The sequence below is a fragment of the Pipistrellus kuhlii genome, unplaced genomic scaffold (assembly GCF_014108245.1).
Source record: "Pipistrellus kuhlii isolate mPipKuh1 unplaced genomic scaffold, mPipKuh1.p scaffold_m20_p_4, whole genome shotgun sequence".
NCBI classification, from domain to species: domain Eukaryota; kingdom Metazoa; phylum Chordata; class Mammalia; order Chiroptera; family Vespertilionidae; genus Pipistrellus; species Pipistrellus kuhlii.
This window is the reverse complement of record NW_023425540.1, coordinates 32857762-32870738: the sequence shown is the minus strand read 5'-3', so window position 1 is coordinate 32870738 and position 12977 is coordinate 32857762. Positions and strand designations below refer to the sequence as shown.

The window sequence follows — 12977 nt, the reverse complement described above, 5'->3', positions numbered from 1 at the left end:
AACCAATAGTCGGTGATGGGACGGCGGAGATGGGTCGCCAGCGCCGCTAGGGTCTTGCGGACTCCGGGGCCACAGGCGCTTGCCGCCGCCCGCCCGCCCCTTCCGACTCCTCCCTGTTGTGCTTAGGGCCCTCGCGCCGAGGTTCCAGAGGCTTCGCGTCGAGGACCATGTTGCTTCCGAACATCCTGCTCACGGGTCAGGGCGCGCGCGGGGAGGGGCTGGTCGGCGGGGCAGGCGGCGCCGAGCGCCCGGGGCTCCGGGCGGCCGAACGGGGAGCAGCTCAGTGTTCCGATTCGAGGCTGGTCGGGGGCCGCCCGGCGTGGCCGTTGTCGGGCCCTCGCGACCTTTGCGGGGAGGAGGGGCCGGGGAACTTCACTCGTGGTGGCGCCAGGCTGCTCGGTGAGGTTGGAGAGAGGAAAACCAACCAGCTCCCCTTCCTGGCAAGCTGCCTGTTTTCCTGAATCTGGTATTGGTGTGTAGAATGGATGTTGGTATTTTGTTTTCCTGGGTTGGTTGCCTTTGGCTTGTAGCGAGATCCTGTCAGTCGCTCTGGTAGCGGTGGATGCCTAGTTCTTGGCCTTCCTGGGCGGCCTTTCCTTTTCCCTTTGTAGCGGAGAGGCAGCTTCCGGTAAGAGCTGGATGATGTTTGTGGCGCAGGGTGATTAATTTGCTATATCTATGGCTGCTGAGTTAACACCAACTCCCCCCATCCTCCTTTTTTTTTTATTTGAAGAAAAGGCATCTGAGCAGACATGGTCGTTTCTCGTAGGGGATGCAGTCAGGTTCCCGTAGGGTCCCTGCCGGGTCTTCGGATCCGTCCTCTCAGGGGCCTGTTGGATGTGAGGGGCACTGAAATGCCGAATGACTTCGGCTCAGTGTTTATTAAATTGGAGCCGTTACTTAGCACTATGGGGCATTCATGGGAAAGTCTATTGGTGTAGATAGCAAAATCGAGACGCTCTTTGCGGGAAGAAAGCCATAAAGGTTTTTACCTTTTAACAAAACCTTGTTGGCCACCCACAGTTTTGGTCTGTTTCTGAGGCCAAATGAATGGTTAACCTTTAAGATTCTGTAAGGAGAAAATTGTACACCTGACTTGTTTGGGTCAGTGATCTGGTCTTTAATATTAAGCCGTGTTGTCAAAAATCTGAATGTGAGCATCTTGTTGCAAACAGGGTGAGTCCAGGGTTCAAACGTGGTGTGTTATACGGTAGTGGACTTACGGTAAATGTTACTGTCTTGTATATAGGGACTTGATTTATCTGTTATCTTGGATTATGATTGTTATTTCAGTGGCATTAAACCTGAAGAGCTGGAAATTATGCCTTTGATTATTTACCTTGAATTGCAATAGGTATTAAACAAAATAATGATATTAAGTTGAGTTTTATTCTGGAAATTTACATGGTGGTGGCAGGCATTCTGTAAATTGGTATCAAAAGTTGACCAAACCCTGTTTCTGATAAAATCACATAAACCGGGTGAGGTTCTGTCATCAAACTGGCTTTGTGTATGTTACTCACATAGATGGCTAATTACGAAACTTTTCGTTCCAATTGTAAGAATATATTTTTTAATTAAGAGAGAAAAATACCGATTGTTGTTTCACTTACTTATGCATTCATTGGTTGATTCTTTATTTTTTTTTTATTGATTTTCCACATAGAGGAAGGGATAGGGATAGAGAGCTAGAAACATCGATGAGAGAGAAACATCGACCAGCCGCCTCCTGCACACCCCCTACTGGGGATGTGCCCGCAACCAATGTACATGCCCCTGACTGGAATCGAACCTGGGACCCCTCAGTCCGCAGACTGATGCCCTATCCACTGAGCCAAACCGGTTTCAGCATTGGTTGATTCTTGTATATGCCCTCACCGAAGATCGAACCCAAAACCTTGGCATATATGGAACAATGCTCTAACTAATTGAGCTACCTGGCCAGGGCCTCAGTTGTTAAGAATATTAAGAGGGGCTGATAAGTAGGTCAAGTCTAATAAGTAATTCATATACAACATTTTCTGTGGCTGTCTTAACAGGTACACCAGGGGTTGGAAAAACCACACTAGGCAAAGAACTTGCAGCAAGATCTGGAATGAAATACGTTAATGTGGGTGATTTAGCTCGAGAAGGTAAGGGACATTTTGATGTTAAATTTGTTTTTAAAAATAGAGAAATAATAGAGTATTAGTACTGTACTGTGAGAGCATTCAAAAAGCAGAGAAAGATAGCCATTAAGGAACTTATATACTTTTTAAAATTGAAATTAAGTGTCTAATGCTGTGTTTTGGTTATTCTGACTGTTACATTGCCTCCCCCACAGTTGCCTGGCAATTCTTATAGATAATAATAATTGAACGGTCATGAAAAGATTGGTTGGACTTGGGATAGGTAGAAACTGAATATGAGGAAGAATGTTTTTTATTTGTTTTTGTTTTTTATATATTTTTAAAATTGATTTCAGAGAGCAAGTGAGAGGGAGAGAGAGATAGAAATATCAATGATGAGAGAGAATCATTGATTAGCTGCCTCTTGCACACTCCTAACTAGGGAGCAAGCCCACAATCTGGGTGTGTGGCCTGACTGGGAATGGAACCATGATCTCCTGGTTCATAGGTTGATGCTCAACAACTGAGCCACACTGTCCGGGGCTGAGGGAGAATGTTTTGAGATGGGTGAACACATAAAGGTTAGGGTGGTGGGTGCTAAGCATATCTGTGGAGTCAGTGATTATATTGATCTCACTGAAAGAAAAGATTATTCCGAACTCAAGCCATAGGACATGACTGTCCTATGGTATTTTCTTATATTAACTTGATAGTTGCATGTCTGCATGAAACTGCACATACCCTAAAATGATACATGTTTTTATTTATTTTACCCAGTTTTCCCTCAATCTTTGTTACGTTGTTATTCTGTCTTTAACTTTTTATATTCTGTAATGATTTGTACAGGTAGAAACTCAAATTCAAGTAAAGGGAACTTTAAGTGTGCCTCATTGAAATTAAAAATATTTAATATTTCACATATATCTTTAAAATATAAATATATTTTTAAACATATGACATTTTAAATTTTTTAAGTTCCTGACAGTTGCTACGTAAAGTAACTATTTCAGGTTTGATCTAATGTACATATTTTTTTCAAATGATCTAAAGTCTGATCACCGGATATCATGGAGTCTGGCAAGATGGCTTCTCCCAAGAGCATGCCGAAAGATGCACAGATGATGGCACAAATCCTGAAGGATATGGGGATTACAGAATATGAGCCAAGAGTTATAAATCAGATGTTGGAGTTTGCCTTCCGATATGTGACCACAATTCTAGATGATGCAAAAATTTATTCAAGCCATGCTAAGAAAGCTACTGTTGATGCAGATGATGTGCGATTGGCAATCCAGTGTCGTGCTGACCAGTCTTTTACCTCTCCTCCCCCAAGAGATTTTTTATTAGATATTGCAAGGCAAAGAAATCAAACCCCATTGCCATTGATCAAGCCATATTCAGGTCCTAGATTGCCACCTGATAGATATTGCTTGACTGCTCCAAACTATAGACTTAAATCTTTACAAAAAAAGGCATCTACTTCTGCAGGAAGAATAACAGTTCCACGGTTAAGTGTTGGTTCAGTTACTAGTAGACCAAGTACTCCCACACTTGGCACACCAACCCCACAAACCATGTCAGTGTCAACTAAAGTAGGGACTCCAATGTCCCTCTCAGGGCAAAGGTTCACAGTGCAGATGCCCACTTCACAGTCCCCAGCTGTAAAGGCATCAATTCCTGCAACATCAGCTGTTCAGAATGTTCTGATTAATCCATCATTAATTGGGTCCAAAAATATTCTTATTACAACTAACATGGTGTCATCACAAAATGCAGCCAATGAATCAACAAATGCATTGAAAAGAAAACGTGAAGATGATGATGATGACGATGACGATGATGATGACTATGATAATTTGTAATTTAGCCTTGATGCATGTAACATGTATACTTGGTTTTGAATCCATTGTTCTGAGATTAAACATGCATGCCAGATGTTTTCAAGTTGTGTTTTAGAAAACTTAGTATTTAATGAGAAAATATAGTTACAGTTTTTAATTGAGATGTTGTATTTTCTTTACTAGAAATCGTAATGGTTTTTCATCAGCCTTTAAGAAATAAAGTTGTCATTCATTAATTTGGTTGTTGGTACTTTGAAAGTTACTTTTTTAGAAACAATTTTATTCCTCATTATCACCGACAGGAATAATAGCTCTAACTTCAATTGTTGCAGTCTGTTGCCATTAGAATGTGATCTCTAGTGTCTTCAGATGTTTAAATCGTAGTATGATCTCGTGTATAAGTCATTTTTATGGGCCATTCTCTCAAATTACTGAAGTATGGCCATGTTTCCTTTTTGGAGAGAACACTTGGTCAGGATTTTTATTCATAGTGAATCCTCATCTGTTTGGAGTTATTTCCCTCAATTGCTCAAATTCTTCCTGGTCCTATTTTTCTATCCCTTTCATTACATTTAAGGACCCTGGTGTGTCTCCCAGTATCTCTCCAGTTGATTTTTTTCCATTATCCCTTTTGCAGGTCAGTTCATTCTTGCTTACCATAGTCTTGATATGTTATTATCATGCTCATATATTTATTTTAATCCTCACCCAAGGACATGCTTTTATTGATTTTAAAGGGAGAGAGAAACATCAATGTGAGAAGGAAACACTGATCAGCTGCTTCTCACATGTCCCCCGACCCGGGATCAAACCTGCAACCTGGATATGTGCCCTGACTGGGAATTGTATCCAAAGTCCTTTGGCATACAGACCAATGCTCCAAACAACTAAGCCTCACTGGCCAGGACTACCATGCTCATATATAAGAGGCCCAGTGCATGAAAACTGTGCAGGGGTAGGGTTCCTAGAGCTGGCGGTTGCCAGCTGAGTACTCCCTCCACTCTGGTTGAATTCCCAGAAGAACTGGTGGAGGGGACAATTTGCATACTATGCTTTTATTATATAGGATATTTTAAAAAAACAAACATTTTTATTGATTTCAGAGAGAAAGGAAGAGGGAGATAGAAATATCAATGATGAGAAAGAATCATTGGTTGGCTGCCTCCTGCATGCCATCTACAGGGGATCAAACCCACTACCCAGGCATATGACCTTAACCAGGATCGAATCCAGGACCCTTGAGTCTGCAGGCTGACACACTATCCACTGAGCCAAACCACCGGCTAGGGCTATGCTCATATTTTCAATCCAGGTCTGGCATTTTATTGAATAGTAAAACATTGGTCATTATTTTGCTGTTGTATCTAGCTTTAAGTTTCCATTTTATACCTATTTGAAATCTTGTTTCTTTGCCTGTTGAACTTTACAATTTTTGACAAGTGATTTTAGAGTCATACTGTAGTCATTTTAAGTCATCCAGTTTGATCTCACCTCAATTTAACATTTCTAAACAATGAAGTTACTGTATAACTGATCATGAATGGCATTGCAACAAACAGTAACAGTGGATCACTGGATCCTCCTACTTGTTTCACATTATTTTTGCAAGTTGTGTACCCATCTAATAGTGTATAGCGGATAGGGAATCTTTCTGCCAACGGCCATTTAGATATTTACAACATAATCTGCAGGCTATTATCAACTTAAATATAAGCCTGCTAGCCAATCAGTGATTCTCATCACTGATGTTTCTATTTCTCCCTTTCCCTTCCTCTCTGAAATCAATAAAAAATACATTTAAAAAAATAACTTTTCGTTAACTCATCCTTAATGCCTTGGCAGGGCCAGATCAAATGATGTCTTGGGCCCTAAATGTTCCCCACCCCATATAGTCTCAACCATTCTCTTAGTATTTTTATTGATGAGATAGAATTTAAGCTTAAAGGAAAAGTGTTTTCCTCCTCATAGTGCCAAGGAAAAGGATTTCTCATCTGACTTGATAATGGTGTTGAATGAGGTGCTTTGTAAAGTTTCTCATAATTTACCAGATTTTTTTTCTCATGCCATTTGAATATATCTGAGAATCTTTTTAAAAATATTTTTATTGATTTTAGAGAGGGAGAAAGAAATATTGATGAAACATCAATCAGCTGCCTACTGGGGATTGGTACCACACCTCCAGGCATGTGTCCTGACCAGGAATTGAACCTCTTGTTGCATGGGATGATGCTCAATCCACTGATTCATACCAGCTGGACTGTATTTTATCCTATATAATAAAAGCATAATATGCTAAGTGTCTGGTTGGCCATTCAACCAATCAAAGCATAATATGCTAATGATATGCTAAGGCTGCTCAACAGCTCACTATGATGTCCACTGACCACACCAGGAGGCAGATGCTCTGACTGGTAGGTTAGCCTGCTGCTGGGGTCCAGCTGATTGGGACTGAACCAGACGTGCCCTGGAGCCCTCCTGTGGTGTCCCTCCCTGGCTGGCCAAACTGCACTTGTGGGTCCCTCAGCCTGGCCTGCCCCCTCTCACAATCCAGAACCCCTCTGAGGATGTTGGAGAGCTGGATTCGGCCTTAACCCACAGGCCAGGCCAAGGGACCCTCCACTGGTGCACAAATTCGTTCACCAGGCCTCTAGTTAGAAAATATTTTTAGATACCCAGCCTCATATTTTTCAAATGGTGATATGTTTTAAGGAAAACAACGCCATCTATAAAGCCATGTGGCTCTCAGCTGGGGGTGATTTTGCCCTTCAGGGAACTGGGGTTGAGGAAGTTGCTAGTTGACATCTAATGGGTACAGGGCAATGATTCTGCTAAACATTCCACAGTTCACATCTATAAAGAATTGCCAAGTTCAAAATGTCAGTAGTAGTTGAGGTTGAGAAGCTCTGCTATAAGACTAAAGAAAAAAAACTTGTTTTAAACAACTGTCTAAATGGGCATTTATTACCTTCCTAACAATCATATTGAATTGCTCTATTATAGTTGACCTTCAACTTGGGTGTGAATTGCACAGGTCCTCTTATATGCAACTTTTTCAACTGATGTGTGCAATTCCTCTGGTTGGGAATCCATTTATGTGGAGGGCTGGCTAGTTATACATGGGGTTTTTACTTTGTGAGAGGTTAATCCTCCTAATTCCTGCATTGTTCAAGGGTCAACTATAAGAGACCATCTTTATGCCACTTGGAATCCAGGCAGGAAAAATTAGTTGGGAAATTAAGGTTAATAAAACTATTGTGTGGCTAAGAATGCTTTTCTTATCCCTGTTCTTCTAGTCCCTCAGATTCCTCTTTGATATCTTTCCCATGTAACAATCACTTAATTACATTTACCAGCATCCTTAATTTTCTTGCCACCAGTTTATCAGTCTGAAACCTCTGTTCCTAACCCCAGGATGTCTGTAGGTCCAAAGTAATGTTATATTGACATTGGATTCATTTCAATTAGAAATTGTAAAGCATAGCTGGGCCCTCAACTCTTAGAATCTACTGATGGCAAACTGCTGCTGTTTTTATAGGAATCACTAGCTAAAGATAAGCTCACAAAGCCTACAGTATGTCTTGCCTTTTCTAGAAATTTGTCATCCTCCCTCTGAGCTCTTATGTGTTCTATCTTTTCTCTCTACTGGAAGCCTTTTAAAATAACTTCATTGGCCTTTCCAATACTGTTCTCTCAATTTTTGTGCCTGATTCTCTCCCTCCCACCATATATATATATATATATATATATATATATATATATATATATATATATATATATACACACACACACACACACACACACACACACACACACACCCCTCCCTGGGGATTTCACTGCAGCCATCTTTTTTTTTTTTTTTTTAATATATTTTATTGATTTTTCACAGAGAGGAAGAGAGAAGGATAGAGAATTAGAAACATCGATGGGAGAGAAACATCAATCAGCTGCCTCTTGCACACCCCCTACTGGGGATGTGCCCGCAGCTAAGGTACATGCCCTTGACCGGAATCGAACCTGGGACCTTTCAGTCCACAGGCCAACGCTCTATTCCAGCGTTTTTCAACCGCTGTGTGCCGTAGGTGCAGACAAGACAAGAATTTTATAATTTTTCACTATTTTGTTTACTTAATATTTCATAATAAAGTAATTATAAAATACTTTCTTTGTGTTTATTTGATTCCTATTCAAGAGAATTACTTTATATATAGTCAATATAGGCACAGAGTTAAATTTTTTAACATTTTCTAATGGTGGTGTGCCTCGTGATTTTTTTCATGAAACGAGTGCCTTTGCCCAAAAAAGGTTGGAAAACACTGCTCTATTCATTGAGCCAAACCGGTTTCGGCTCACTGCAGCCATCTTGTAATTCTGCCCCTCCCTCTAGTAATCTCACTAAGGAATAGTCATGCCCTTTTAATGACTTTTAAGTTTATAATTAACACTTAAATGGACCATCTGGATAGTTTCCAGACAACTCTTAAATTTATGTTTAAAAAGTACATGCAGGAGTTATCCCTGACTCTACTTGCTCACTCCTGATTCCTATCCCACTCACATGCACACACTGCAAGGATCCATTTAACCTTTAAATTTTGAGTTTGTTTGAAAAATCCCTGGTAGGTGTGGCTCGGGTTGAGAGTAGATCTAAGAACTAGGAGGTCATGTTCAATTCCCTGTCAGGGCCCATGCCCAGTGAGCTATATCCCTAGTGGTGGTGGGGGATGGGGAGTGCGTGCAGGAGACAGCAGATCAATGATTCTCCCTCTCTGAAATGAATTATATATAGCGGGTATTGGTGGGAGGGTGGGAAGAGATCAACCAAAGAACTATTATGCATAACCCATGGACACAGACAATAGGGGTAGGAGGGTGTGGGGCTGGCTAGAAGAGGTCATTGGGTGGGGGGGGTGGGGGGCACATATAATACTTTCAGTAAAAATTAAAATCTATATGTATATATATATATTATAATTTTCAGGTTACTTGTCATTTTATTATAAACTATGAGGGAAGGACTGTTAGTTTTTCTGGTTCGTTTTAGTCACTATTACATCCTCATTACCCCCAAGTCACTGGTACATGATGTTTGATAAATGGGTTTTGAAATGAATGCTTGAAGGCTTGTATGACACTATTCAAGTACAGGATATTAACATGATTTAACGAATCCTGCATTTCAGTATTGCAGTATAGACATTAATTCTAAAAGTTAATGTTGCAATAGTTGTCTATTTTAGACAGCATATATTTAAAAATATTTCACTAGTCTTTTAATAGTCAAGGATTTAATACTGACCAGTGGACTTGGTTGGAGCTTTGTACTTTTCCTCTCTAAAACAATCAAAACAAAACATTCCTCTGGTGAGGAAAAATAAAAATGATTTTAAGAGTCAAGGATTTAAAATATAAGGAACCTCAGCATACTCCAGACTCTCACACAGTAGAGAATCAGCTATAGCTAGCTATTCTTATATTTTGTGGCATGTAAAAAAAATACAGTATTATAAAAATACTAAGGAAAAACTCCCAATTCTACTAATTTATTTCCATCTTTTGTTTTTTTTCCCAATCTTGTCTCTGTTTGAAATAACCATGAATTCTGCTTTTTATGTTTTACCACTTATAAGCATTTATCATGTTGCTACTTAGTCTATATTACAGAGTACTTGTGACTGTCTTATACTTATTTCTTGAACTTTATTTAATTACATAAATTTTAATCAAGTTACTAGTAGTGTATCAAGATTTAACTATTGGAACTTTTTTGTTGGTGAACATTTTAAATCACTTTATTACCTACAATCTTTTTCTGATTAGAAATTAAATGGTAGAGGAAATCCAAATGGGTATATTTTTCTTTTTAAAGTTATTTAAAAAATACATTTCTAGAGTTGATTTACTACAAATGTGCATAAACAGTTAACAATAAGCATATAAAGGGTCATTTTAATTTATACCCCTTTAATAGCTGGGAAAGTCCAACATTCCCCCCCCCCCCCCACATGTATTTTGTACTCTCCCTCCTGTGTGAATTCTTACTCTTTGTTAAGCTACTATTTTTTATCTTGATTTTTAAGGTCTTTGTATAATCCATATTTCAGTACTTTATCCTACAAGATATTTCTCCCACTCATTTTTTGTTATATTTTTCATTGAACAGAGATTTAACTTTTTAAAAAATATATATCTTTATTGGTTTCAGAGAGGAAGGGAGAAGGAGAGAGAGATAGAAACATCATTTAACCCTTGACTTTTGGGGATATTGGAAAACTAGAAGTAAAGCTATTGTTGAGAAGTATCTGGATATTGACTCTCTTTTCCTAAACTATTATATGAAGGTGTGACCTCAGTGACAATAGGATTTATTTCTGAATTTGAGAACCTGTTGTTTTTTAAAAAAGGTTCATATCCTTGGCCAAATAAGTTTGGAACTTAATCTTGTGTTAATGTGTGTGAGATTGTTTGTATACCTGTGTCCCCTCTTCCTATCAATATGTAGGTCATCAAAATTAATGCTGTTCTCTTCTGATAGCCCTACAAATTCAGAAATAGCTATTATTAATTCTTTAGTTGGCATCTATTTTGATAACTAAAACAGTTTCAGGATTGTGGCCATGCAAGTTTCCCTCTAAACAAAATTCTAATTTATTAGTATTTTTCACAGTATCCATATGACACTTATTGTCTTAGTGCCCTTCATTGTCTCTAAAAGAGTGATGATATATTTCCCTTCCTAAAGTCTAGAATTAATTGAATATTACTGAAAGTTACTTAGAAAATACTGCTTGTTAAATGCAATGCAAATCTCTTTCAGGACAGTTATATGATGGCTATGATGAAGAATATGACTGTCCTATTTTAGATGAAGATAGAGTAAGTATGAATTTTAAAATAAATACACATTAAAAAATTTTTAATTGGGAAGTTGGCATACATTTTTTTAAGCAGCACTCACCTTTTTTCCTCCACCTTTCTTACAGGTAGTTGATGAGTTAGAAAACCAAATGAGTGAAGGTGGAGTTATTGTTGATTACCATGGTTGTGATTTCTTCCCTGAACGCTGGTTTCATATAGTTTTTGTGCTGAAAACAGATAACAGTATATTGTACAAAAGACTTGAAACAAGGTAAGAAAGGGTGTACATTGAATTCTAAAAGTATAATACAAACTTTTATTCAGATTCAGAAATTGGCCAATGTGACTATTTTATTTGGTCTCTATCAACATTTTGAATGTAAGAGAAAAAGATGCTTACAAAAGATACATACAAATGCTTGTATAACACAGGTGTTTGTGTAACTAAATGAATACCTCAACTGACAGTTTGATATACATGAAATGTACTATAGCAACTTTTTTAAAAATATATTTTATTGATTTTTGTACAGAGAGGAAGGAAGAGAGATAGAGAGTTAGAAACATCAATGAGAGAGAGTCATCGATCAGCTGCCTCTTGCACACCCCCTGCTGGGGATATGCCCGCAACCAAGGTACATGTCCTTGACCGGAATCGAACCTGGGACCCTTCAGTCCGCAGGGTGGTGCTCTATCCACTGAGCCAAACCAGCTAGAGCAATACAACCAATTTTCAAAAATGTTCATCAACCCCCTAAAAAAGACAGTCTTTTCATAAAATTAATCATCTTCCAAGTAGTTCCATTTAATTTTTATTGCTACAAGATTTAACTAATTCAAGTTTGAATTTTCTTTATAATTTTCACTAGCTAATTGATGGGCTAATTTATATACTGCCTAAAGATTACTTGTTTATTTTTTCTATGTCTTTGGAATTTGTAAAATAGAACTATATCTGTGATCAAGTATCCAAATTAGTAGACAGTATTTCAATCATATGCATTTTATTTTATTATATGCCATCTATTTATTTCATCTGTATCTTAACTCCTCTAGTAATTCTATTTAAAATCTAGGACCATATATGTAGACTTCTTATTTACCTCATAGCTCAGAATCTGGCTTGTGATAGATATTTTTGCTAACTGAGTGACTGACATAAAATCAGGAGGAAATAAATTTCAGACAAACCTAAACATTGGTTTTAGTTTAATGCTCTTGACAAAGAAGTCCCTCATTATAGATGCCAGGCTATTTTCTATAGGTAAGGAGACTACAAGAAGTATAATATTTTTGCATGATTTTTCATATATTCCAAAGTGTCCAGTTTCTGGTATGTTCCTAAAACACCAATTAATGCTATTTGTTTGCTTTTCTTCTCTCTGCTTTCTAGGGGTTATAATGAGAAGAAATTAAAAGATAATATTCAGTGTGAAATTTTTCAAATTCTTTATGAAGAAGCATTAGCATCTTACAGCGAAGACATAGTGCATCAACTGCCCAGCGATAAACCAGAAGATCTAGAGAATAATATCAATCAGATATTGAAATGGATTGAGCAATGGACCAAAGATCATAGCTCTTGACTTAAAAGACTGGCCACTTTATAATCACTCTTAATATTTCTCTGCCCACATCATGTAAATTATCCATTTATTAGGAAACCTTTTTATTAAAATTATGCTGCAGGATTAGTAGGTGGATAGTATAAAGGTTTATATTTGCATGTGTTTTTTTCCATAAGAAAGTATAATGAATATAACTCTTTTAAAGGTTGAGAATAAAAACTGTCATTGTTTAATTTTTCAATTGCTAAAGAATAAATAAACCTGACCAAATGTGTGGAAGAATATCGTTTAAGTTTATTAAAGAAGAAAATGAACATGATCTCGTAAAATAAAATTGAAGTCTAAAGATAAAGCACCAGAGCTTCCATTTTGTATTCCCTTTTAAGGAAAGGAGGGCTGGTAATACTTATTCTATATTTAGTGTTTCTCCACATTTTCCTTAACCAGCTGCTTTTCTTTTTCCTTCCTTTTAAAAAAAATATATTTTATTGATTTTTCACAGAGAGGAAGGGAGAGGAACAGAGAGCTAAAACATTGATGAGAGAGAAACATTGACCAACTGCCACCTGCACCGCCCCCCCCCCCAGGGGGGATGTGCCCGCAGC

The 12977-nt window shown here is 38.1% G+C and overlaps 2 protein-coding genes across 3 annotated transcripts; both read left to right on the top strand.

Moving 5' to 3' along the window:
* The first annotated feature begins 65 nt into the window (after positions 1-65).
* Positions 66-12727, top strand: AK6 (adenylate kinase 6). 2 transcript variants are annotated; one of them, XM_036408858.2, is made up of 5 exons: positions 66-195; positions 2040-2132; positions 10764-10822; positions 10930-11075; positions 12198-12727. In XM_036408858.2, the coding sequence occupies exons 1-5, from the start codon at positions 168-170 to the stop codon at positions 12388-12390; spliced, it is 519 nt and encodes a 172-aa protein (XP_036264751.1). In that variant the 5' UTR covers positions 66-167; the 3' UTR covers positions 12391-12727. The 2 variants fall into 2 exon arrangements, with proteins under 2 accessions (XP_036264751.1, XP_036264752.1); XM_036408859.2 differs by lacking the exon at positions 2040-2132 and having other exon boundaries at positions 122-195.
* Positions 163-4185, top strand: TAF9 (TATA-box binding protein associated factor 9). The gene is made up of 3 exons (XM_036408855.2): positions 163-195; positions 2040-2132; positions 3159-4185. The coding sequence occupies exon 3, from the start codon at positions 3176-3178 to the stop codon at positions 3968-3970; it is 795 nt and encodes a 264-aa protein (XP_036264748.1). The 5' UTR covers positions 163-195; positions 2040-2132; positions 3159-3175; the 3' UTR covers positions 3971-4185.
* Positions 12728-12977: the final 250 nt, after the last annotated feature.